The sequence below is a fragment of the Tinamus guttatus genome, unplaced genomic scaffold, assembly GCF_059628265.1.
Source record: "Tinamus guttatus ecotype Peru unplaced genomic scaffold, ASM5962826v1 Tinamus_guttatus_pri_ptg000052l, whole genome shotgun sequence".
NCBI classification, from domain to species: domain Eukaryota; kingdom Metazoa; phylum Chordata; class Aves; order Tinamiformes; family Tinamidae; genus Tinamus; species Tinamus guttatus.
Genome location: NW_028288586.1, coordinates 3,518,271 through 3,542,424, shown reverse-complemented (window position 1 = coordinate 3,542,424; position 24,154 = coordinate 3,518,271). Strand labels below are relative to the sequence as shown.

Genomic DNA, 24,154 nt, shown 5'->3' with positions numbered 1-24,154 from the left:
ATCACCTAGAACACGTGGCACAGGACTGCATCCAAGCGGGTTTTGAAGATCTCCAGAGAAGGAGACTCCACAACCTCTCTGGGCAGCCTGTTCCAGTGCTCTGTCACCCTCACTGTCAATAAATTTTTCCTTAAGTTCTTGTGAAATTTTGGTGCTTCAGTTTCCGGCCATTTCCTCTAGTCCTATCAGTGGCCACCACTGAAAAGAGACCAGCACCATCCTCTGCACTCCCTCCTTTGAGGTACTTATAGACACTGATTAGATCCCCTCTCAGCCTTCTCTTCTCCAGGCTCAACAGGCCCAGCTCCCTCAGCCTCTCCTCATCGAGCAGATGTTCCAGGCCCCTGATCATCCTCGTGGCCCTGCGCTGGACTCTCTCCAGCAGCTCCACATCCCTCTTGTACTGTGGGGCCCAGAACTGGACACAATACTCCAGATGTGGCCTCACTAGGGCTGAGTAGAGGGGCAGGATCACCTCCCTCGATCTGCTGGAGACGCTCTTCTTAATGCACCCCAGGATCCCCTTGGCCTTGCTTGTATAATGGTTTATAAAAGAGAGTCTAAAGTTGTCAGGAACAGGATCAGGTCTTCTGGTGAAAGCCAGAAGCAATAACCAGTGTTCTTCTGGTTTTGACAACCACAGAAGGGCCAGAACAAACTTCCTGGGCACTCTTTGTGCCGTAAATCTGAGAAACTTTAAGAACTGGAATTAAATTTGATACACTGGTTTTGGCAGCACTTCTAAAACTTGTCACATAGGTCAAAATAATTAGAATTGACTATCGAAATAAAACTAAATAAATGGTAATTGATGTTTGCTAGGATTTATTTGTGAAAACAGAAACAGCATATGAGACGAGAAGCTGAAGACACATTCCAGTTATAATGGATAAGGAAAAGAGAAAAAGATAACTAGAGGAGCAGACATATCTGAAAATAGAATATGCATTATACAGGATATACTTAAGACAGAGATTTCATTTCTCCTTGTAATATGTTTCCTTAAGGAGACTCCTTAAGCAGAAAGTTGATTTTTTTTTTTGAAATCAAATCCAAAATAGTCATTTGATCAAGTCTAAGGGCTGATACTAGACTAAACTCTGGAGAACTTTACTACTTAAAAGTAAGAAACAATAAAATAATTAACCTCCAAACAAAACTTTCTGGCTTATTCATGGAATATCTACATTTGGAGATAATTAAGTTAATAATAAAAAGACATGTTTAAATCTTTGGGCCCTAATTTGGATTGGGAGATGGAGCACAAATACAGGGCCTTTGGATTTTCCAAAAGCTTCTGCTCCAAGGAACTCTGTGTCAGTGCGGGAGCAAAGAGCAAAACGGCAACAGGCAGAGCGAAGCGCTAGGATTCAGGGCCCTGGTGAGCAGCGGGGAGGCCTGCTGAGGCCCAGCGCGCTCGCAACTCGACAGGGAGCACTGCCTGCCTGCTCCTTCAAGGTGCATTCATCAGGTAGGTGGCAAGAAAACTGATTCTCAGTAAACCTGAAAAAGATGACATTTTTTAAAAGTGCAGGGCAACAGAGACATAGTTAAGAAAAAAAGAAATACAATTTATGTTTTGGTTTTGCCTCATGTGCATATCTTATGGGGCATGGAATGGAGGCTTTTAGCACTAGCTACCACTAAACTGCAGGTGTCTGATAGACTGAAAGAACTTGTGGTTCTCTTCATCACAAACTGCTAATGACAGGAGGAGGAGCTGAACAACATCCTAATTGCCACTTTTCTATCTAAAGCTCTGTGATCCTCATGTGAGCATTCTTCTAATTAAAAAATGCACAAAGAAAGTCCCCAAATCTTCATGCCATTTGGGCATATCCTACTGAAAACAACCAAGACTTGTCACACACTTCAAGAAAGGTAGGATTTTCCTCCTAAAAGAATAGCATTAGAAATTCAAGAACTAAGTACCCAAACCAGGTGAATCTATACGGGCAGTTAAAATTTGATTTAAAAAAACCCTTCTACTTTCTATTTTCTATCTGAATTTAATTTTGCATTTGCTTTCATATTAGATTAAAGGGCCCTGTTGTTTTATATCTGTCAGTCTTTTTATTTTGATTTAATGAAAGGTAAGTAACATTGCATGTTTTAAAGCTTCATTAATAAGAATGAATATTGTACAGTTAGTTTTATTGACTCATTAACCTGACTCTAGGGAAACACACTGACTAAGCGTCAACTTAGGAAAAAAAATTTGAAAAGTGGGAAAATAAAGAATGTAAATGGGACTGTTCAGCAGGACAGTAACAAAACTAGTTGTTGGACCTGGATCTCCTACCTGTTGAGCCAAAGCTCTGTGTACTTTACAGTTCGCTTTCTCGGCACCTGAATCCAACATTCACTTCAGGTATGTTTAATCACAAGCACAATCACGTGTCTGTTGCCCCAATACCTACATTTGCCAGTAGATAATGTATCAGAGGTAAATACTACTATAGCCAGCTACTGGAGGCTTACTTGTAAAAATTATTCTTGACACCTCTTTTTGGGCAGCAAAGTTAGTCAGGAGAAGGTTGTAGACACATAAATGGACCAATGAATTATTATTCATTGCTACAAACACTATATATAGTGCTTCCTATATCAGGTTACTGTTACTGAGGTTACTGTTATTTCCATCTGACAGAGCCTTTTGACTTCTAGTTTCCCAGTGTTTTTACTGAATCATGCTGCCTTCTCAGTTATTGGCTCCTATTTCTTCTCATACACTCCATATCAAAGATCCTATGAATATATTTTATAATGGATCAGATTGAGTTGAATAAATTTTCTTACTTGAAAGTTAGACACATGAGAATCAGTCAAATAATCTGAATGAAAAGCAGTTGCACTAGTGGCCAGCTGATCTAAAGAATATTTTCTTTGTTTGATACTGGATTTTAGACTTTCACTTTGAGGAGAATCCAGGTTTGCCCAAGGCGTATCACAGTCTTCTGTTTTGCCACTTTTGATTTGCTGTTTTATTTAATGCTTTATCAGTATATATTTTTGCACAGATGAAGATCTAAAGAAATTTCTAATCTGAAATTAGTTCTGTTGAAATCAAAAAGAAACTCCAGTCAGTTGACAATTTCACCATTTTTCACCATTTATCATTTTCTGACACAACCTAGATACTGCTGATGTCATTTAAAATTACCAGAAAATAATGAGAAAGATCCAAAGTCACCTGGAAAATATTGAAAAGTAGAACAAATCCCAGCACAGAAATGACTTTGTCTATAATCTAGATTTTTGTAGTGTTCAGGACCCAAATTGTTGAACTGTACCATGTGGAAGCATTACCAGAAAATATATTTATTCCATCTCTAATTTTTCCAGCTCAGGATACTCACCAGAAAATGCCTGTCTGCTTTGTCTGACAGAAGTGTTATGTAAAGGGGAGATAACTCTGGACAAAATTTGATACATAATTATGATATTTTATATATACTTCTTGGCAAATAAGGAAACCAGTAGCAAGAAACAAGATAAGAATGTCTTAAACTGCTTTCTGGATTGATGAATCAGCTCGTTAAAAAAATTTCGGCTAGGCTGTTTCTTGCACTGTGCAGTGTTTGTAGCAATTGGAATTAATAATCATCTCATGAAGAAAAAGGGTCAGAGGAGAGAAAGGAGAACAAGAGTGAGTGTCTAGTCATTGCATTTTTCAATGGTAATATTTTCACTGATGCATTGCACCAAATCTTACTTTTCCGATGTTAGCAATTATACAAGACCAAGAACTCAGTTTTTTATAAATCAAGTATCAGACTTTGTGATCCTTACTCCAGCTGCAGCAAAAAGTAGCTGCAGTATAGCCAAAGAATATAGCATAATCTCATGGTACATAAACATTTGTATTTCTCAGATATAACATATTGATACTCATTAAAGTTCTATAGCTCTAACAGTAGATGTGTCACAATAAATACGTGGCTGTACGTGGCTGGTAGAACAGATGGCATATACTCAGCCTAAAGTGTCAACTCAAAATAACTGGTGTAATGCCTTGATGTGAGTTCTGCTGATAATGCACCAGACCACAGAGCCACGAGAACGGCTATTGCCAGTTTCAAACAACACAGGGCAACATGTTCCCATCAAAACACAAAACCAGCTTTTCTGGAATAAAGAACACCTTCTGAGGTATTAAGTGCTCTGCCCTGTAATTGGCATTGGTGATTAAAATCACACTATTTTTTGTGAGGTGCTTAATTAGTGCCTTAGCACCTACATTTTCAGAGATAATTCAGAACTAAGCAATTGCTATTATGAAGGCAGTCTTCGGTACACTAGATGACAGTTTTTCCCTAGTGAACACAGCCTAAAGTATCTCCATGAACAGCAGTAAGTCATGAGCTAAATAGAGCTGTAGGGACTGAGTTCATTACCAGCCCTAAGAAAGAAGAATCCAATGTCTGGCAGCAACTGCAGACTAATTGAAAAGAATGTCTTCACTGAAAGCCTTAAGGTCTGTAAATCTGTGAAGACTAACAACTATACACCAGGTCTGTCAAACTCCATCTCTGAATCATTTTTACTGTGATGTTTCAGGAGTTTCAAGTTTCTTGACTAACTCCCAAAAGAAATATATAGTAAATATAAGCATTATTTTTTACCCAGTCTGTTAAAAGATTTTCACATAGCCTCATTTGAAATATGGAAAATTTTGCTCTAAGCCATGAGTAAATGAATGTCAGTGCTTTTGAAATATAGTAAACAAACTTCTATGATGGCAAAATTGCTTTCTAATTTTTTTCTTCAGTCATCTGAAATAGAGAAAACATTTGAGCTGAAGCCACTACAAGTAAATAATAACCACATTTTTTAAAAATGGAGGATTGAGGTAAATGTATTTTACAGTTTTCTTCAGAAATTATCTCGTTAGATAGAAAAAGATGATTTATAGAAATCTGTCTGTTTACAGCAGACATGGTATCCAGTTTTGAGGTTTGCTCACTTGGAGATTTGTTATGTTGTTACTTATTATTTAGATTATGCAGGCTGAGCAAGTCACAGAAGTTTTCTAACATGGGCAAATATTAGTTTTTAGTTTGCATCATTACTATCTGATTTTCCAGCAATATTCAGAACTTCTGAAGAGTCAAATTTGCAGAGTCTAGTTGGAGGCCTGTAGCTAGCGGTGTCCCCCAGGGGTCAGTCCTTGGCCCAGTCCTGTTCAATTTATTCATCAATGACCTGGATGAAGGCACAGAGTGCTCCCTCAGCAAGTTTGCTGATGATACCAAACTGGGAGGAGTAGCTGATACCCCAGAGGGCTGCGCTGCCATCCAGAGGGACCTGGACAGACTGGACAACTGGGCGGTGAAAAACCTCATGCAATTCAACAAGGCCAAGTGCAAGGTCCTGCACCTGGGGAGGAATAACCCTAGACACCAGTACAGGCTGGGGACCAACCTTCTGGAGAGCAGCTCTGCGGAGAAAGACCTGGGTGTCATGGTGGACAACAAGTTGACCATGAGGCAGCAGTGTGCCCTCGTGGCCAAGAAGGCCAAGGGATCCTGAGGTGCATTAAGAAGAGCGTCTCCAGCAGGTCGAGGGAGGTGATCCTGCCCCTCTATTCAGCCCTGGTGAGGCTGCATCTGGAGTATTGTGTCCAGTTCTGGGCTCCACAGGACAAGAGGGACGTGGAGCTGCTGGAGAGAGTCCAGTGCAGGGCTACAAGGATGATCAGGAGCCTGGAACATCTGCCCGATGAGGAGAGGCTGAGGGAGCTGGGCCTGTTCAGCCTGGAGAAGAGAAGGCTGAGAGGGGATCTGATCAGTGTCTATAAGTACCTCAAGGGAGGCAGTGAGGAGGACGGTGCTGGCCTCTTTTCACTGGTGGCCACTGATAGAACTAGATGGAATGGCCACAAACTGAAGCACCAAAAGTTTCACACGAACTTAAAGAAAAATTTCTTAACAGTGAGGGTGACAGAGCACTGGAACAGGCTGCCCAGAGAGGTTGTGGAGTCTCCTTCTCTGGAAATCTTCCAAACCCGCTTGGATGCAGTCACAGATGTAACACCACTTCCTTGTAGGGCAAAATCACTTCCAGCAAAGCTTTCTACAAACTTTTTTCCCACCCTCCCCGTCCCCCCATTCCCCTGAGATGGGCTTTTTAACACCTGTGCCATGTGCTCTAGGTGACCCTGCAAGTGGGGGTTGGACTAGATGACCTCTAGAGGTCCCTTCCAATCTTAAGTATTCTATTATTCTATGATTCTATTTGACTCTTTTTTATTGATGTTCCTATGTTCCAAATTGAATAATTTTCTGTGCTTTCCAATGACACTTCCAATGTCATCACTGAGTTCATTCACAAAGAGAAGCTGTTGGTGCTCCTTTGCATGTACAACCTCTGCCTGTCTGCACCACTGCTGTGGTGTACAGCACCCCATGCCCTGTTTCAGAAGAACATGTTTCATACACTACTACCCAGCAGTGTTGGTAGTCCATCCTGCTTTTTACACTCAGACATACAGAAAAATATAAGACAGATGGTTTTAGTGTTGCTTCACGCTAGTCAGCACAACTGATTTCTAATCTTATTTTAGTCTCTCTCTCTTCTTTTTGGTCAGTAACAAAATCTGCATCTGGAGAGATCTTGGCTCTTGTCAAAATTCCCATGCTATCATCTAACCCATAGCCTCTACAGACTTGTTAAACCATGTGGGATCACAAGAAGCTTGTGTAGAACCAACTCTATACGCAAATGCATTGAAGTGAAACCTCCCCCTTAGGTCTCTGTAGGGGAGGTTGAAAACCACATTTCAGCTGTAAAATTCCAAAATGAGATTTGGAATACTGATGTGAGAGGAAGAAATATATTTGCTGCTGTCATTGTCCATCATGCTCTTTTTTTTTTTTTTGTATTTAATTTCAGCCTGTATTAATTTCAAATCTCTAGTAATCAGTATACAACTGAATGGAATACGCTCAAAGCTGTATTGATAGGTTTTACATAAGACAGTGTACATATTGCAAAATGCAAAGCATATGTATAGCCCTCATCTTCTCAAATAAACAAAAAATGCAGAGGTACAGAAATTATTTATATGATGAAAATTACTTTTATTGAGTCTAGACACAGACATTCCTCAATTTTGCTCTTCTAAATGCCATTTATATATATATATTTAAAATAAATTACATTAACCTTTTTTGACTCTCACTACATGAGAAAGTTCTCTAGCTACCAGCTACAATACCACTGCCTTGTTCTTTTTTTTCTCATGAATGAATGAAAATACCATATATTTATACCCCAAAACTTTGGAATAGCATTAGAATTCAGATTAATATTTGTATCTGACAACTGATATCAGGCATTCTAAGCAGGCTCCTTTTCATCTGTAAAACTTTCTTAGTAGCATTTTATAGGATCTATCTCTGAATAAGTTGACTGTAATGAGAGCTAGTACTAAACTTAAGTGCTCTAAATCATGTTGCTGGGCCTAACTGGTAATTTTGGAATGTTTAAAAATCAAAAAGCATTTATCATAGGAGGTCTAGAACTGGTCTTCAAAGATCAGCATCAAAACTTCGAATTTGACATCCTTGTCAGTTAATGTTAATGAGAACATAAGATACTGTGTCTCTCTAGTGTTCTTTTTAATGCTAGAATGCCAACACTATCTAGATACCATAAGGCATATCAAACATTAGTCTAAATTTTCACAGAAAGTATTTATGCAGCAGGATTTCAGCAGCTCATACTACAGAAGTGTTGGCTGGAAGAGGTCTCTGGAGACCATTTAGTCCACCTTGCTGCATCAAAAATGACTATTCTTACAGTTGGTATAGAGATTTACTCAAGATGGTTAAACTCAGATGGCATGATTCTGATATTTTTATTTCCTACTCAGTATATTTAATGAGATAAAATGAACTCTTTCCCGTCACTTATTTTTTTTTTTTTTTTACAAGATAGTAAAAGAGCAATAAACAAAAAGGAAGGATTTTTCCTGGTAGAGAATAGTTGAATCTTATCATACAAAGCTGCTAAGTGCTCCAGACGATCAACAAATGACTTTTACCACCTAAAAAGTTTAGCCTTTCATTAAAATTTGTCAGACTCACAAATGCAACATACAGTAATTCAATGCTTTCATCAAACCATAATTGAAATGGAAAATCTTTCAACAAATTAGCATAGTTTGAGTTCTGCACACACTTATTCTTACACGGATGGGTGGTGTGATGAGAAAAACCTACCTTGAGTGTACCATTATTTTCTTATTGTTTGCCTCATTTCCCAACAGTAATAGGGAAGAAAGGTGTCTTAAAAACATTGGTTTCTATTTCTATTCTATTGGTTTCTCAGTAAATGTCACAATTATAGAGCTCCCTATTTAAAGCTATAGTATGTATCCAGGGTCATTTTAACATATGCATAATTTCAATTTACACCTTCTCTGATATGAAGGTGAGGGAAATGTTCATCAAAAATCTTTTCACATTTAAATGAATATCTAGACGTTTCCTAACATGGCATTCCATAGAATTTGTGATGAGATTACTCAACCAAAATTAAAAGATCATTAACATTTTAGTTTAACACAGGAGTATCTTGCATGAAGAAAAAGCACTGTCTCAGTATTTTAAAAATAGAAATATGCCATAGCTCAGGGGCATTTTTAAAACTGTGAGAAATCTATCAATGGATGAAAGAGAAAGCAAGACCACATGCTGAGCACATGCGTGATAGTCTGGGCAATTTATTGTGAAGTGCCACTTGTACTAGGCCTGCCACAGAGCCTTTGGTTTGAAAGGTTAATAACTGCAGCAATCACGATTTCAATTTACAAGAAACAGGATAGCAGAAAGCCAAATACCAAATGGAGAGGTCCCACTGTGATGGCAGCTGAGCAACAATTCATCAACCGCAGTGCAGGAAACTGTAAAACCAGAGTGCTGGGGACACCTTCGGAGTCTGGGGCGGGATTAGGACTTCTGTTAAGCTCCTTTTTCAAGGATAATATAAAAGCTTTAAAATGGCTAAATTACTGAATGCAGGCATAAGCCCTCCCCTGGTGCTTCTCCTTATAACAGTGTTTAGGTCATCTCTGGGCTCTTTTTCCCAACTTCTTGCATTCTCTTTAGTACATCTCCTGTTGTCTTTTAAATGTTGACCTTAGCCACTAGCAAAACAACCATCCTCGAAACAGGCAATTTCAGTACTCTTTGGGCCTTCTCTGCAATCATACTCCTTGCTTCCCAGCACATCACCTGTACCACAGTGTAATCTGAAAGGCTTTGCAAAGCTTTCAGGTCAGTAGGAATACACAGGGATGCCCTCTGAGACCCTGTGCTCCCACCGCCTGAACCACTGCCTGGTTTCAGAGTGCCATTTTCCTGCACTGGTAAAGCAAATCAGTGAACATATCTCTAAAGGTTTGCCTTTTTATTTTTGTTTAAATAAAAAGCATGGAGTAAAACAGACAGTAAATGTCATTCAGGCTCCAGAAAAAAAAACAGTAATACTTTTCATTTTCTTATATGAAGTCAAGCAGAAATATATGCAAGTAACTTAAAGTCATAAATAATAAATACATGGATGCAAGCTGTGTAACATTTTGGTCACCTTCATCTCAGAACAAACACAGTAAAACTATAGTGGGTTCAGGCAACAGGCTGGAAGGGGTTTCATATAATGGAACTAATATAGAGAAAAATGTTCAGTTAGGAAAAGAAGAGGCTAAATGTGCTGGGGGTATGCAAAACAATGCATGTCTTTGAGAAAATAAATAAGGTAATGGTTATTCATTTTCATTTTTTCATAGCAGAATGAGAAGGAAAGGCAATAGGTCTGAGACACAAATCAGTTATTTTTCACAGAAGAAATTATTAAAGTCTGGAGTTAATTTCTCACAGAATGATGTGGATGTCAAAACCCGCTAATGACTTCAAAACGTAATTATGAAAGTTTATGGGAGAAGAGTTGGCAAAAGCATGCAAAATACAGACGCAGCACAGGAAGTACTTCAGTCACAGAATGCCAGGTGACAGAACCTTACCATCAGGGATTAGGGGAATTATTGCTCTTTCCCAGAGCCTGAACTACTGACCACTATCAAAAACAGGATACTACTAATTTAGATGGAGCCAGTCTAGCTTTTCAGAGAAAAAAATGTACGGACTAGAAAGTTTATTGGAAACACACACACAAAAACAATTTCAGTATTCTTATTCAGCACTTTTTGACACATCTAAAGAATTAAATATTAAAATATGGAGATACTCAAGTTCTTCAGAAAGGGTTATGATTTATTAGGCTATATATCGTATATCGTATTGGTATAGTTTTACCAATAGAGTTGAAGGAGCTTGACTTCTGTTTGTGGATTGCATATGATCAGCTGGTCAAACATGTAGCAGTATTTGTTCCTCAGTTTACTGGTGATACAACAGCAATGCACGCCCAGGATAGTCCAGGGCATAATTCCATTTGAATTAAGCACAGCCCATGCCATAGCAGTGCCAGCTTAATGCCATCTATTCCAGCTCTCTCCTGAGCTCCTGTCAGGGCACTCTGCAATGCCAGTGGGTGACATGGCACTGCAGGATAAGGCAGATTCAGTTTAATAGCAGCGTAACACCAGCAGAGCTACAGTACCTTAAATCCTTGCCATAGTTTAGCTTGTTTTGTATTGTTATTGAAGAAATAGGGCAACAGGCAAGCAGCATAAAGGTGGACTCAGTACCAGGTTTGAAAGTGTTACATTAAGGATGCTGTGTGTGTGTGTGCCAGGAAGTCTTCTCTGTGCAGAAGATCTCCTTTGGAGAGGACTAAGCAGAAGGCAAAACACATAAGGCAGATTTTGTCAGGAAAGTGTTCAGACGGACCAGAAGGAAGAAAAGCAAGAAGGCAGGTGGCCTGAGGCCTGACAAATTGAGGAGTGGAGCAGCGTCGGGGGAGGCTGTTCAGAGTGCAAACCATGGGAGGCATTGCAAAGCCACCCAGGCTCAGCACCCACCAAAGCTCCTTCAACTGCATTTGATAACAACTGAACAGGAGATATGAGAGATGGACTAAACCCCCAGGCAATGTGCTGGTAGCGCTGAGGCAGACCTGCCCCAACCATTTTCTTAGGAGATTAGGGAACTGTGATCTAGCATCAGGCTTTGCAGTAGAAACTGATATAAAGCAAAACAAACAAACAAACAAAAACAAACTTGCCCGAAACTTCTGAAATCATTCATTTCAAGAGTTAGAGTTTTAAAGCAGTAAAAATTAGTGCTTTAAATTGCTTCACTTTTATAACAGACATCAGTCCTAGGCATGTTTCAAAGCTTTTTTTTTTAGGTAAATGATAATCTTGCAATTGCATTGAACAAAAAGAAATGAAGTTCATGCTCATTAGTTCTAAACATTCAAAGACATTTATAGTTGCATATATTGGATTACTATGTGCTGATAAGGAAATGACACACCTGAATAAAGATGCATTACTTTGTATTATCATCAAAATTGCTTTGATATAGGTAATCCATCTTAGAACACAAAAGCAGAAAAGGAGATGGAATTCCCTTTTAAAAAGATGGTAATATCATAATCAATTAAAATACTTCCTCATAACCTATTCTCTTCTTCCACACCTCATTTTACACATACAAATACTAAGGACCTTAATTTCTGAGACACTAAAAATGATTATTCTTAAATTTTAACTGCTATACTTAGTACATCTCTGCCTTACATAATTAGAGACATTAGCTCATGATTTGCAATACCTAGGGAATATTGTCATTAACAGGGGAATGTTCTCTAATACCTTGAGGAAATGAAAAGCTTTTAAGAGCAATCACTGTTAATCACTAAAATGACAAACTTTATATACCTTCTGGTACTGGGGATAACGTATAGCAAGGACATGTTAAATGACTGTGTATTTTACTTGTCTTGCAAGAGTTCAGTAAAAATATACTTTAAAAGTCTTTTTGCATGGTCTTCATTCACTAAAAAATATCTGATACCTAAGACTTCTCTAAAATTTATATTTCTTCTTTTACTAGCTATGGAAAACATACTATCCAAGTCCTTAATTGAGTTTCATTGTGTTTTTAGTACTAGCACACTTTGTTACAAAATTTCATTTGTATAGTAAATATCGGTGAAGACCAAAAGAAAAACTAGATCAAAAAATGACAAATGCAATAAAATTTATTTTTGCCTTCAGCTCAGTAGCATGCTTAGTACCTGGGAAGCTGCAGTACTCATAACTGATTACACAGATTAACATTACACCCGAGATTTGTTAGTAATTGATATCAAATTGTTATGCAAATTTTAAATCCCAGATATTTTATATCCAGTTTTAATTGCATGTAATATTGTATAGAAGTGTAAATTACAAGAAAGATAATAGAAGAAAAGGTTCCTTTTTATTATTATGAAGGAGCTTTTTTTTTTTTTTGCCTACACCACTAGCAATACCAGGGGCAGCTATTCCTTTGGGTATAATGAGGTTCAGTCCTGCCAGAACTTAATAGCAGTTAGAAAAATCTTTCTGCACCTTATTTCCCTGCAGGACTAACCATGCATATGCTAGCACCAAGCCCAGAACCACAGAACAGGAAGAACATTTCCACACTGGAAATGGAGGTACACTGTACCTGAGCCCTCAGTGCGGGTTCCTGCCAAATTCTAATTATTTTCATGCCAAAAAAGGAGCATTGACCTTGCCAGTAGAGCCCATATATCCACAGTAAATCACAAATAATGACTTTCCAGAAATGGAGATGCCAAGTCTACAGATCTGTGGAGCTAGAAAGGAGCGAATAGACCATCTACTGTTCTTCATCTAACTAAAAATTCCTCTAATGCAACCTCAACTCTATCTTCAACCATTTTGTGATCAAAGCACTGCTTTCAAACTCAACTGCATCTTTTGAACACTGAGCAGTTCAATCGTGGCATGTTTGATGTTTCCTCACTTGACCAGACAAGCAACAATTCACTCCTTGGGCTCCACTGTGCTTCACTGTCAGTTTTGATACTACTGACACTGCGGTAGCCTCTCCTCCTATGAACGTATGATATATTCAGAAAGCCAATGCTTACGTTCTTGAAACCTCTATAGAGGATCTGAAGTTCCTTCTTTGTGAATTTACTCTGTGCTTCCAGCAGTTCCAGAGCTTCAGGTCTATGTCGTACTGTAGCCATTTCCATTTCATCTTCTACAGTGTCTGCAGGATAGAAAAGACAGAGGAAAAAAAGCTTAACAAAAATATAGGATGCACAGATATCTCTCACAGAAAAAAAACAAAGAACATTCTTTGTAAAGAATAGTTCTTTTGACTGTATTTAAGAAAAATAATATTCATTCTGAATTCATTGGGGAAGGGAACCTATCTGTTTCAACGGCTGTACACAGCTCAGAGACTAGGTTTTGATCTAGTGTTCTGGATGTTTTCACACATTAGTATAAATAACAATAAACTGAAAGGTGGATATTTTACCAGAACATGCATGTCCCATGTAGTATGACTTTTCTGTTGCTATGAATCTCTGAGAAAGGAAAGTGATTTTGTGTAGTAACTTGTCACCATGTGCGTGCCCAATACTGGCAATTTTCCATTGGCTGGTTAACGAACAAGAATTCACTACACTTGCTTGTAATTCTTGGTGTTTTTCTTTTATTGTGAAGTTGGACTTTGGAAACTGTGCAAGGTTGATATTGCACATTCACAGTACTCTGTACTTTGAATATGATACAAAGTACCCTTAAGGGCAAACACGATTTTCCACGGTGTGCAGTTTACATGCAGAATATATGGACTTTAGTGACCTCATCATTAGAGGAATAAGAATGAGGCCTTCAAGGACTACAGATGAATGTGTCCCTAGAAGAAGTGAGAGAGAGCAATACATTTATTCCAGGTAGAGCTTTAAAAATGAAAGTTCAGTACAACTGTAATTAAATGAACTTACAGTAAGGACATTTCATATGGATTACCAGCTATGCGTCTGATCAAAAATATGCACATATACATTTAAGTATTCCCTCCATTAAACATAGCTTCTGTAATACTGAGGACTAATTTAACCAAATCACTTTCTTCTTCAAGCCTAAGAGTTGTAGGAACTGTATCGAAATTTAATTTAAGCCAAGTCAAGCATGCAGAATTCTTCACTTCTACAAGGCAAAGTATAGACATTTTATTTCACCAGAGCTTGAGAATACACCCTTAGAAGCAAGTTGTATTTAGTTTAGTTTTCATAAGAACACATTCACAAAATACTCTATTAAAATAAAATTACAGTTTGAGATTACTGGTTTTGTTCTATTACCATGCATTATTAATAAGTTTCAATTGCATGGGAAAAATCTGGCATCAGGAGATATGGTTCAATTAAACAAAAAAAAAATCCAATAACCTTTAAAAATATATACACAGAGTATATATACAGTTCAGATAAATCTGCACAAAACTGTAGGACTCTGCCTTATATTTTGCTAACGAGATGTTGCTATTGGCACTCATTTCATGGAAGCAAGGATCAAAGCATTCAAGGTGTGAAAAGGAAGAAAACAATTGTCAAAAATTTGGGACCCACAGGTTGGGAATGCTCAGCAGAGAACGAACAGTTCAGCCGCAAAGGCATGGGATGAGCAGAAGATTACATACCCCCTTTTCCCATTTTTTGGGTGGCTTAACTGAATGTAAGAGAAACCAGTATTCTGCCATGGCAGGCCAGCAGACTCCACATGCAGGCACACCACTGCAGTGCCAGGGTCTAAGGGGCTTCCTAAGCCACCAGCAATGGCCTGTGAAAGAGCCAAGAATAGAATTCAGATGCCTGATCCTCATTTTATGAATTTAACCTTTAGATCGTATGTTTTTAAAATATGAATATTTTTCCCAGGGAATGAAGGACTTTCTATTTTGTAATCAAATAGAAGAATGGAGAATAGATAAAACTCCTTGCTAAATTCTCAGTAAATGTCTGGGCTGAATTTATCAAACTATTATTCCGGGTGAACCTTTGCAACAGTGCAAATCACACCTTCCTTGCACCTCTGAAATGCTACTGCTCTGAATACAGCTTGTACTTCAGCTAAGCACTTCAAATTACACAAACACCTGTATTCTGAGCATGAATGCAGACTCCAAAATCCAATCATGTATTAAGCTAGAATATGTATACAGATTTGTGAGTATAATTACTTTATCAGTATGACATATATATATATTACATTTACTATAAAAATTATTTCTTGCTTTCCAGAAAGTATATAAACTTAAGCAATTGAAATGAGTACATAGGAATAAGCAAAAATAGGTATTTTAGATGAGCTACAGTCATTTGCATATGCTATCAGTTTTCTATAGTCGTTTTACATATGCACGTGTGATGTTAACTGATCTGAGGTTTCAAAATTTTACTTCTCATTTACAACCTCCTGCACTGAATCTCTAGACAGGGCAGGAATCTCAGAAGCACAAACTGTGAAATATTTCAGACAATATGACTGGTAAATGAATAAGAACTCTTGCTTTTACCTTTGCAAGATTAAAATTAACAGGAGTCACATAATAGCTGTAATTACACAAGGAGACCAAAAAGGCATGACATGAGATATTATAAAAATGAGCCTCATAAATGCTTTATGACTTCTCAAACCTGATGCTTTGAACAGATTTTCTCCCGACAGCTTTCTTTAAGGATATTTATTTTATGCATTAAAGCTGTCTCTTTTAAAACTTTTTAGCTTGCAATTGATGCAGAAAGATTTATTAGACTAAGAAATACAGTTCTAACCATTTAAGGGACTTGCCTGCAGATGACATAATAAAATGTAAACTTGATCACTGAACTAGACTGCAAACCCAGAACATTCTGCACCTCATGACTGTCCTCTGAGACACATGTTAGTTTTTCCGAGCCTGTACTTCCCCCTCTTTCTAAGTCATCATTTATCTGTGAAGTATTATAGAAGGGAATCACTGTAGGAGGAACTGAACTTGATGTTTTGCAACATGACACAAGGTATTTTCCAAATCAGTATCACACAGTCTTATCTGAGAGTGTCCATTGAGTAATGGCTCACAGACATGTTATACAAAGTTCTTTTTCTTCTTCATAGTTTAACTCAAATGATTTTAGAACTAAAAAGATTCTCATTAAAAATTCCTCAAGTTTTTATTGATTTCTCTTTTGTATTTATTATAGAGTCCCTAAAATCACTATTACAATGTCTTGATGTAGATACATGGGGCCGGGGGAGGGCAACTCTGAGTGAGCACTGAGTGTGCACACCGAACTGACTAAAGAATCAACCCGAGAATAAACACGGTTGCAAAGACACTGCTGCCTTATATGCCAACAGTTATTTGTGGTTTAAATGCCTACTATTTACCTATATAGGAACTTAGCTGGAAGAGACAATCTTAAGCATCCATTTGTGAAACATCTGACTACTTATAGAGACATCTATAAGCTTTTCAAGTTAAGTGAATACACATAGTGTCTGCAAGGCTAGAGATAAAGGTCGGATAATGTGATATTGAGAACAATGTCTGCTATAACTTTGGTAATGAACATTTCTATTCTGTTTTAATGGCTTAGTAAAAGTGTAGAACAGTGATGATGATGGCTTGATGAAAAGATTCAGTATAGCAGTCTTATGACACTCTTTTTCTGTAGTTCCTTACAGTTATAAATAATCCACAGAGAAAATCACCATGAACTTCTTTATAATGTGCCAACTATCCTGAATAAAACACTGCTGTGTTCATCAGTCACTCTCACCTTTTGTTTTTTGTCTTCACGTATTTGGCTACAGCTATCCAGACTCAAAGAAATTCTATACTTCTAAATATGTAGTGAAAGTGCGTGAAAATGCATTTATTTTCAAATATAAGTTTTACAATTTCTATAGCATTAATAAAAAGTGATAATTTGTCATTATATTTTTTCTTCTCTAGTCTCCACAGCCTAAGAATATTAAAAGTTTAAACACTCTTTGTGCATGAAGATTAACGTGTCAGTCAAAAGAGAAACATTTTACAATTAATTAAATGACAAAGTAGTAAAATAATAATAATAATAATAATAATAATAATAATAATAATAATAATAATAATGGTAGTTAGAAAAGCACATCCAAGGTCAGGCTTCAGTCCATAAGGGCTAAAATTGTGCCCATGCAATTACTTGCACAACCCCTACCCATTGTTTATCCCCTATAATTTGATAAACATCCTTTTCTCTTCCCAAATCACTCTTGAATCTGGTCCCATCTCTAGCATTTAAATATCCACTTCAATATTTAAGTAAAGAAGCAGAGCAAATCAAGCCTAGAGGTGCAAATTCAGGCCTTGCATTTATTTTGAAACAAAATTCTTGTTCTAAAAATATACCCTTTAAAATTTCTAGAGAATTCACCTTATCATGGTAGGTATTTCTGACTTCCCAGTACATTAGAATGTGGTTTCTCTTATACTAACAAAAATTAAATAGTACATTATGTCAAAATTAGACAATAATGTTGGCTTGGGACAACAATACTCTCATTTTAATGCAGCATTTTGTTAATGACTAGAGCATAGAGCAAAATGCTAACTGTATTTCTCCTTTTACTACTTGGCTTCCAAATATGAAACATTTAATGCAAGTTTGACTTTGACTTTCCTTCTGGCTTATAACACACTTTCAGCAAGAAAATGCAAGCTTTCCATGGTTAGCTATTAAGGTTGATTCTAAATATATTTGTATTGCCTGATCAGAAGGAAAAAAAAAAGGTTTGCAGAGATGTGCAAGGAAAAAAAGAATATATTGCTTTCTAAATAGCTTCAAATAAAGAGATCAAACCATCAACACCTTTTTAGTCCAGGACTGGCTATATTCAGATCGTTTAATTGAAAACAACTTCTACTTAATGAATTACTGTCAGCTGTGACTACAGTAACTGTCCTTTTTAAGCTACCCTATTCTGAAGTAAAGCACACCAACTGAAGCTGCCATGAAAGTTGTCCCTGTGCATCCACATCTTTAGTGCTTCTTATCTTTGAGCTTTCAAATAATTTATAAAGGAGAGAAAATACCAGTCTTCTTTGCAGAGGAAAGTATGGAATAATGCGACGCAAGGAAGCAGGATGAAAGCCTATATCCAGTCCACCTAACTCTAAGCACTTAAGTAACAGGCCTAAGTTAGCAGCTTGGTTGCTCCATAACGACTGGAGACAGGTAGCTGCCCTTGGACATGTTTTGTACCTTTGGTTGACTGGCATGCTTTATTAAGAAGAGGATATAGGAGGAATTCACTCAGTTTCTAATTTTAGGTGCTCAAATAAGCACCCAGAATTAAGCTAGACTTAATTTGATCCACAGATATTTTAAAAACAGTTATTTTAAACTATCAGCATTTTATAGAAAAATATATTACTGTTATTACTGTAATATATCTCTAGGTATGTATTTACATATGTAGAGCACCTATATGTAATGTATTTGTGTATGGCATTTTATTTCCTGAGAGGATAGGATCAAAATATTAAAGGTGAGCATGCTTTACCTCTACGCTTACCTATTTTGTTTTCAAACGCATTTTTATTTTTATTTCAGACATATATATTAGGTTCTGTTCCCTAGATGAGTTGATGCTATACAGTCAAAATTTGCAGAGGCAAACCTTTGCTCTCAGACCAGCACTGCCGGTACAATCCTATGTACTGGATATCAAAAACACACAAACACATGTACACACGTATTCAAACAGATGCCACTCTTCAAATACATCGAGAACAAGAATTTAACTTAATCAACAAATGCCAGCTAGCTTGCAGAGTCCCAGCCCAGCAGCTCCTAATGGCAGTCCATGGCACTGGTACCTTGCTGTGCATGAACAAACGGGTTATCAGCCCCAGAGCTGTTCATCACTACCTTTCCAACCACAGCAGACCATACAATTTCCTCAGCAGATAGCTTGTCTCTCAGATGAGCAGTTAGTCAAAGTATAACTTTTGACACATGCAAACCTAAAAAAAAAAAATCAAGTGAAAAATAAAACTTGCTTTGAGTAACAGGAGATGTCGTTTTGGCAGCCGAGCAGGGTAAGAGCTTCATAAGTCGCTCTTTAATGCTGCGTTTGGTACTGTTCTGAGCGTAGAGGAAACCTAAAAAATATATTATCAGGACTGTTAACATAGGCTTGAGAACATTTTCTGTACATGCTGCATAATTTATCATTAAACCAGAATTCTGATTGGAAAAGGCCAAGCAGACAGCTTTGCAAAAGGCAACCAGAATTTTTGAACAGGACAACAAAATTGCTTTGTCTTTGCATTTTTCCAGCAAGAGACATTTTTGTATGAAAAGTTCCTACAACACACTTTAAAAGACATACAAGTACCAGATTATGGTTTTGAATTAACCCAACATAAGAGTGTTTTTAAAGATCTTAATGATAAAATATTTTAAAGATTTTAAAATTTATTTAAATTCTTATTTTCTTTTTAGGTTAAACATGGAGGGAAAAAAAAAAAAAAACTCCAAGAGCTTTTTTGTTGTCCTTTCTGGAAGTCTTGTAGCTCCCCAGCTGTTTTCTTCCATATCATTCATTCAGCATTTTTGATAACCGACTGGTACTTTTGCCTTTTCTGAATATTAAAATATCAAACAGGATGCTTAGCCAGTCTCTCTGTTCTTTAAAATTTTGACATTCTACATATAGAGAATTATGACTATCATTTCCATATTTTCACCTTTAAATACACACATGGCTGAAAAGCTAATGTTCATGTGCAATAAGGTAGGTATATCACATCAGCCTAAATCACTGAGGAGGCTGTCACAGGAAACGCCTGTAACATCTAACCAACCATTTTATACAAAACAAGTGACACGAGCAAGAAATCTCCTGGACAGATATTTGCTGCAAATTACAGAGTCAACCTCTGGAAAGCAGATGACTAAATGATTTATTTTCTTGAAACAGGCAATGCTCAGTGCAGACACTGTGCAGCTCCTGCACTTCTCATCTCAACTGCAAACGCTCACGCACAAGCACTGTTGTGCGACGGCTCTTGCTACGGCAGCAAGAAAGCAGAACAGACTGGAGCAAGAAAGGAAAGACATCGCTGACAGTTTCTGTGCTGGGGCACAGCCACAGGATAACTCTGGGCTATCCCAGGCACTGAGCTTGTGCTGAATACTGGTGTTCGTGACATTATATGAAGGGCTCCTGTCTGTCACCAGATGGCAAGAGTGAGAACCTATCAACTCTGGCATGAAGTGGAGCCTGCAGGCAATCTGGAAAAATTTATCTACTTTGAGGGAGAATAGAAGGAAAAAGTGTGAAATCTTTAAAGATAATAAAGGCTGTAAATGATAGAAAAATATATTTACCAGCATTTATGTGAGCAAAACACTGGAAAAAAAAAGATAAAAGTGGAAAAGGAAGAAAGAACAACTACAGACTGGAAAAGTCAATCAGCTGCTAGCAGGCAAATTCTGCCTCTGAGAAAGCTGCAGCTCTACTGAATGCATTAAAAAACCCAGTTTCAGCACAAAGTCAAACCTATAGGCACTACCCTGGAAACTTTAAAACTTTTTAGTACAAATAATAACAATTAGTGCACTTATTATTTGTAGCACTGAACTGTCAGCTCAAACCGGAACCACTATGTAGATAAATGCATACAATAGCAGACAATCTGTGATCTTATAATTATCTCAAACTTCACATTTTTAGTTTGAATACAAAAACTGAGACTTTAAGAAGACACACTCTGGCCTTAACTAGTTGTGTCTGTGGCAATGCACTATGCTAGTACTACACATTTTTAGGCATTTTATCTTAAAGGAATTTAAATTTAAAGTAATTGTAATTTTTTTTCTTCCTAAAACACATGTTTTAAAAATATCTAATTCTAGCTTGTTAACAGCAGTTAGGGTTTACTAATGTTTATTGTCCATGTATTACTTATTTTTAAGTACATGTAATTGCTGGAGATGTGTACAGTGCTTTGTAAAAACTAAAGATCCTTTATTTCTAAAGGGTCTGAAGCCTTAATTAGGCAAACAGTTTTGCTTAATTTATACTCCCACGGAAGCTCACAGAGCTATATCTGAGTAGTTTTACAGAAACACAGTTTTACTTTTGCTGTCATTGAAATCACGGAGACTATGCAAACCTGTTCCCAGATACACAGTCAGGGACAGAGAAGATGGAGTTCAGATGCAAGGCAACAAGACAATAGATAGTAAGCGTTAAAAGATATAATGTCATCAAAAACACAGCTTTTGCAAAAATAGTTAAAGGTTCTGATAGCACATAATGAAACTCATTTTCAGTGATTTTCTTGAGTGACCTGGCCAATAAGAATCCAGGGAGAATGATTTTTAATTAATCTGAATATGCTGTAATTGTTAAATTGCATTAGATTTTTTTTTAATCTCAAACAACAATCTTTTCCTACACATAAATCCTAAATTCTTCCCACTTTAAAGGTCATTAATTATAAGCATCTTATGGTAATTGTTTTTACTAGCTAAATAGGTTTACTAGTTTTTCCAAATTACTTCAACTAGTTTAGGGAAAAAAAAATCAAGTTCTTATGTTTTAAAAATCTGATGTAATGTTTCTGAATTGTTCCACGTTAACCAACTTGTGGCTGCATCTCAGAAAGCTGCAGCATAAGCACCCTTTCAGTGTCGGGTACATTATTTGAGTGGGACTTGCAGAGAACCTGAAAGGGAAGATGCAGGCTTCAGTCCTGAGTAGATAAATGGACAGTAACTTATATATTTTATTTCCTGAGTACAGCTTTCAGAGTGATTTTTCCTGACTAAAGCAGTATTCTAAACCCAGAAAGCATGTTGCACTCTGGGCCTATGCTGAATCAGTGCTCAGTATGGGTTGAGACACTACCAAATGTTAATTAAGATGATATATCGTAACAATTTTTATGAGTTCTGTAACTATTTGCCCCATATAAAATAGGCTGGAGGAGATAAGAACTGGCCCTTACAAACCTAATATAAATTAAAATTGATTGCTTACATAAAAATGGTTCCTCTCTTATTGCCAGTCTTCAAAATGCCTGTTCATGAAATGGTGGAGAATCAATTCGTTATTTGTTATTTGGCAGTGAAAGCTAAGCCCTGAGACACGTTTTTTCCCCAGAATTCACTCCGGAGGTGTCCTAGAAATTATCTCTTACTATGTCAGGGTCTACTGTCCCAAGGAGTTTGGATATTTCACATAAAACTCTGTAAATGGAGCATGGCCTAGATAGTCTCATATCTAGGCACTGACGTAGGGATGTGCATGCTCAGGATAGATATTAGGCCTATTAGACACACTTTAGGACTTGTTACTGTTTACCATGGCTTGCCTTTGTAGCTGCAACTGATAAAGGCAGCAATGGTTTAAACCTCAGATTTACAGAGAGGTAAGCTAGAGAACAGTATTTTTACATATTTACAAATATAAGCATAGCATGGACAGTACAATGCATACACATGACCAATACAAATGTTTTCAAGCTGCTATTTTTGAAGTTATATTTGGATAAAATTAATCAAATCTTTTTTTTTGCATATGATCTGGTCACTCTAGTATCAGAAAGTTAACAAACAGATCCAGATCTGATGCTGTTGGCTATATAAAACAAAATACAAAAAAATCCCACAAAGAAGCACTGAAATTGTCCTTCGTTAAATGAAAAAAAAACTAGTACAGCCATAATAGACTAGGAAAAAAAAACAGGGAGAAAAGGTTATATACTACATAACCTATGAAAAGTATACTATTTATTCCAAATGATAATTTATCTATAGCTAGAATATTTCTGTCATAGTTCTTGACAGATTTATGTCTTCAAATATATGATCTCTGTTTTGGAAAGACAATACATTTTGTCCTGTCACTATAGAGACAGGACAGGTACCACATGGATGATTATCAGATTCCTGCAGGACAAAATGTCCTTCTTTGTAAATGCTGGTTTTTCTCATTGCAAATATTTTGTTGATCAGAAGGAAGGTAACATCAGGTAGACAGTTTTACTTAGAATAGACTTCTGCTCAACAAATACATTAGAGAGTCAGCCTTGCACCCTGAGCTATTGCACAAGATGGACTGCGCCTGTTGTGGCTCAGAATGTGGCTTTCCACTCTCGCCCTGCAAACCTTCTCTGGCCATAACAAATTCTCTGTTCAGAGATGCTGTCTCCCACCTCATTGCTACTTGGGTGACAAATTTCAACCCAGAAGAAACCCTCAGTTGAGTACTTAAAAGACCTTATTGGGCAGGCAGTCACTCCATCTCATAGGAAGTTCAAAACTAGAGTCCATTCTCCATCCCAAAATTCTTTTTCCTCATCGGAGAAGGAGCCTCCTGTAAAACTACCACTTTTTCACACTCCTTTTCCCTCCAAGTTTTTTACTGTTCTTTGCTCTTGCTCTTTCTCAAACTTTCTCTACTTTATTTGGCAAAGACAGCAGATGGGCTTTGCTCCACTTTTTACTCAGCAGTATTTACAGTCCCCTGGCCACACGACAGTCTTAGCAGTAGAGTCAGGCTCTCAGTATTGCTGAAATTTGTATTTTGTTCTCTTACAGGATTTAAAGTCTTCTTGTGAAAACAGGAAAAATGCTCTTGTTAGTTTTGAATGGCATCTTTTATAATTAGAATCAAAACTAAAACCCAAGCTGCACAGGTCATTTTCCTAAGCCTATACAGTGGTAGCAAGCAACAAACATTCTGCAAATGAGAAAGAAAAATGCATCAAGTCTTTTGTTGACATAGTGGTTTGTGCACAATTTCAGCTGTATGATCAAATTTCTCCCAAAGCTTTAAGGGCTGGCAACTCCACTAAACTGCTAATAGATCAGCACAGATAGGAGAGGGAAACAAAAATGAGTTGCAATTTTTCAAATTCTTTGTTCATGACTTTTGGAAGAGATGCCAAATCAGAATATTTGTTCTGTCTACGTAGTGAACCTGGATTTGAAACAAAATTAGGCACAACATAAATACTTACAAATCTAAGCCTCAGCTCTTTGGAAATACTTGCTGAATAAATAGAAATTTTGGAGTTGGAATGCACATGCTGAACTACAAAATTTACCAGACAACATTTTTTTTAATGTAATAGACTTTCTATCAGACTGTTAAGACCATTGTATAGAA

At 37.2% G+C, this 24,154-nt stretch overlaps 1 protein-coding gene across 6 annotated transcripts in view; it reads right to left on the bottom strand.

Annotated features, from left to right (window-relative positions):
- Window positions 1-24,154, bottom strand: part of KCNIP4 (potassium voltage-gated channel interacting protein 4) — a 374,869-nt gene that overhangs the window by 31,377 nt on the left and 319,338 nt on the right. For 4 of the 6 annotated variants that reach the window (XM_088539957.1, XM_088539954.1, XM_088539956.1 and 1 more), the window contains exon 2: window positions 13,075-13,199. In XM_088539957.1, coding sequence (XP_088396083.1) covers window positions 13,075-13,199 — 125 coding nt within the window. Of the gene's footprint in view, window positions 1-13,074; window positions 13,200-19,031; window positions 19,134-24,154 lie in introns of all 6 variants that reach the window. The other 2 variants (XM_088539953.1, XM_088539952.1) reach the window with 1 other exon arrangement.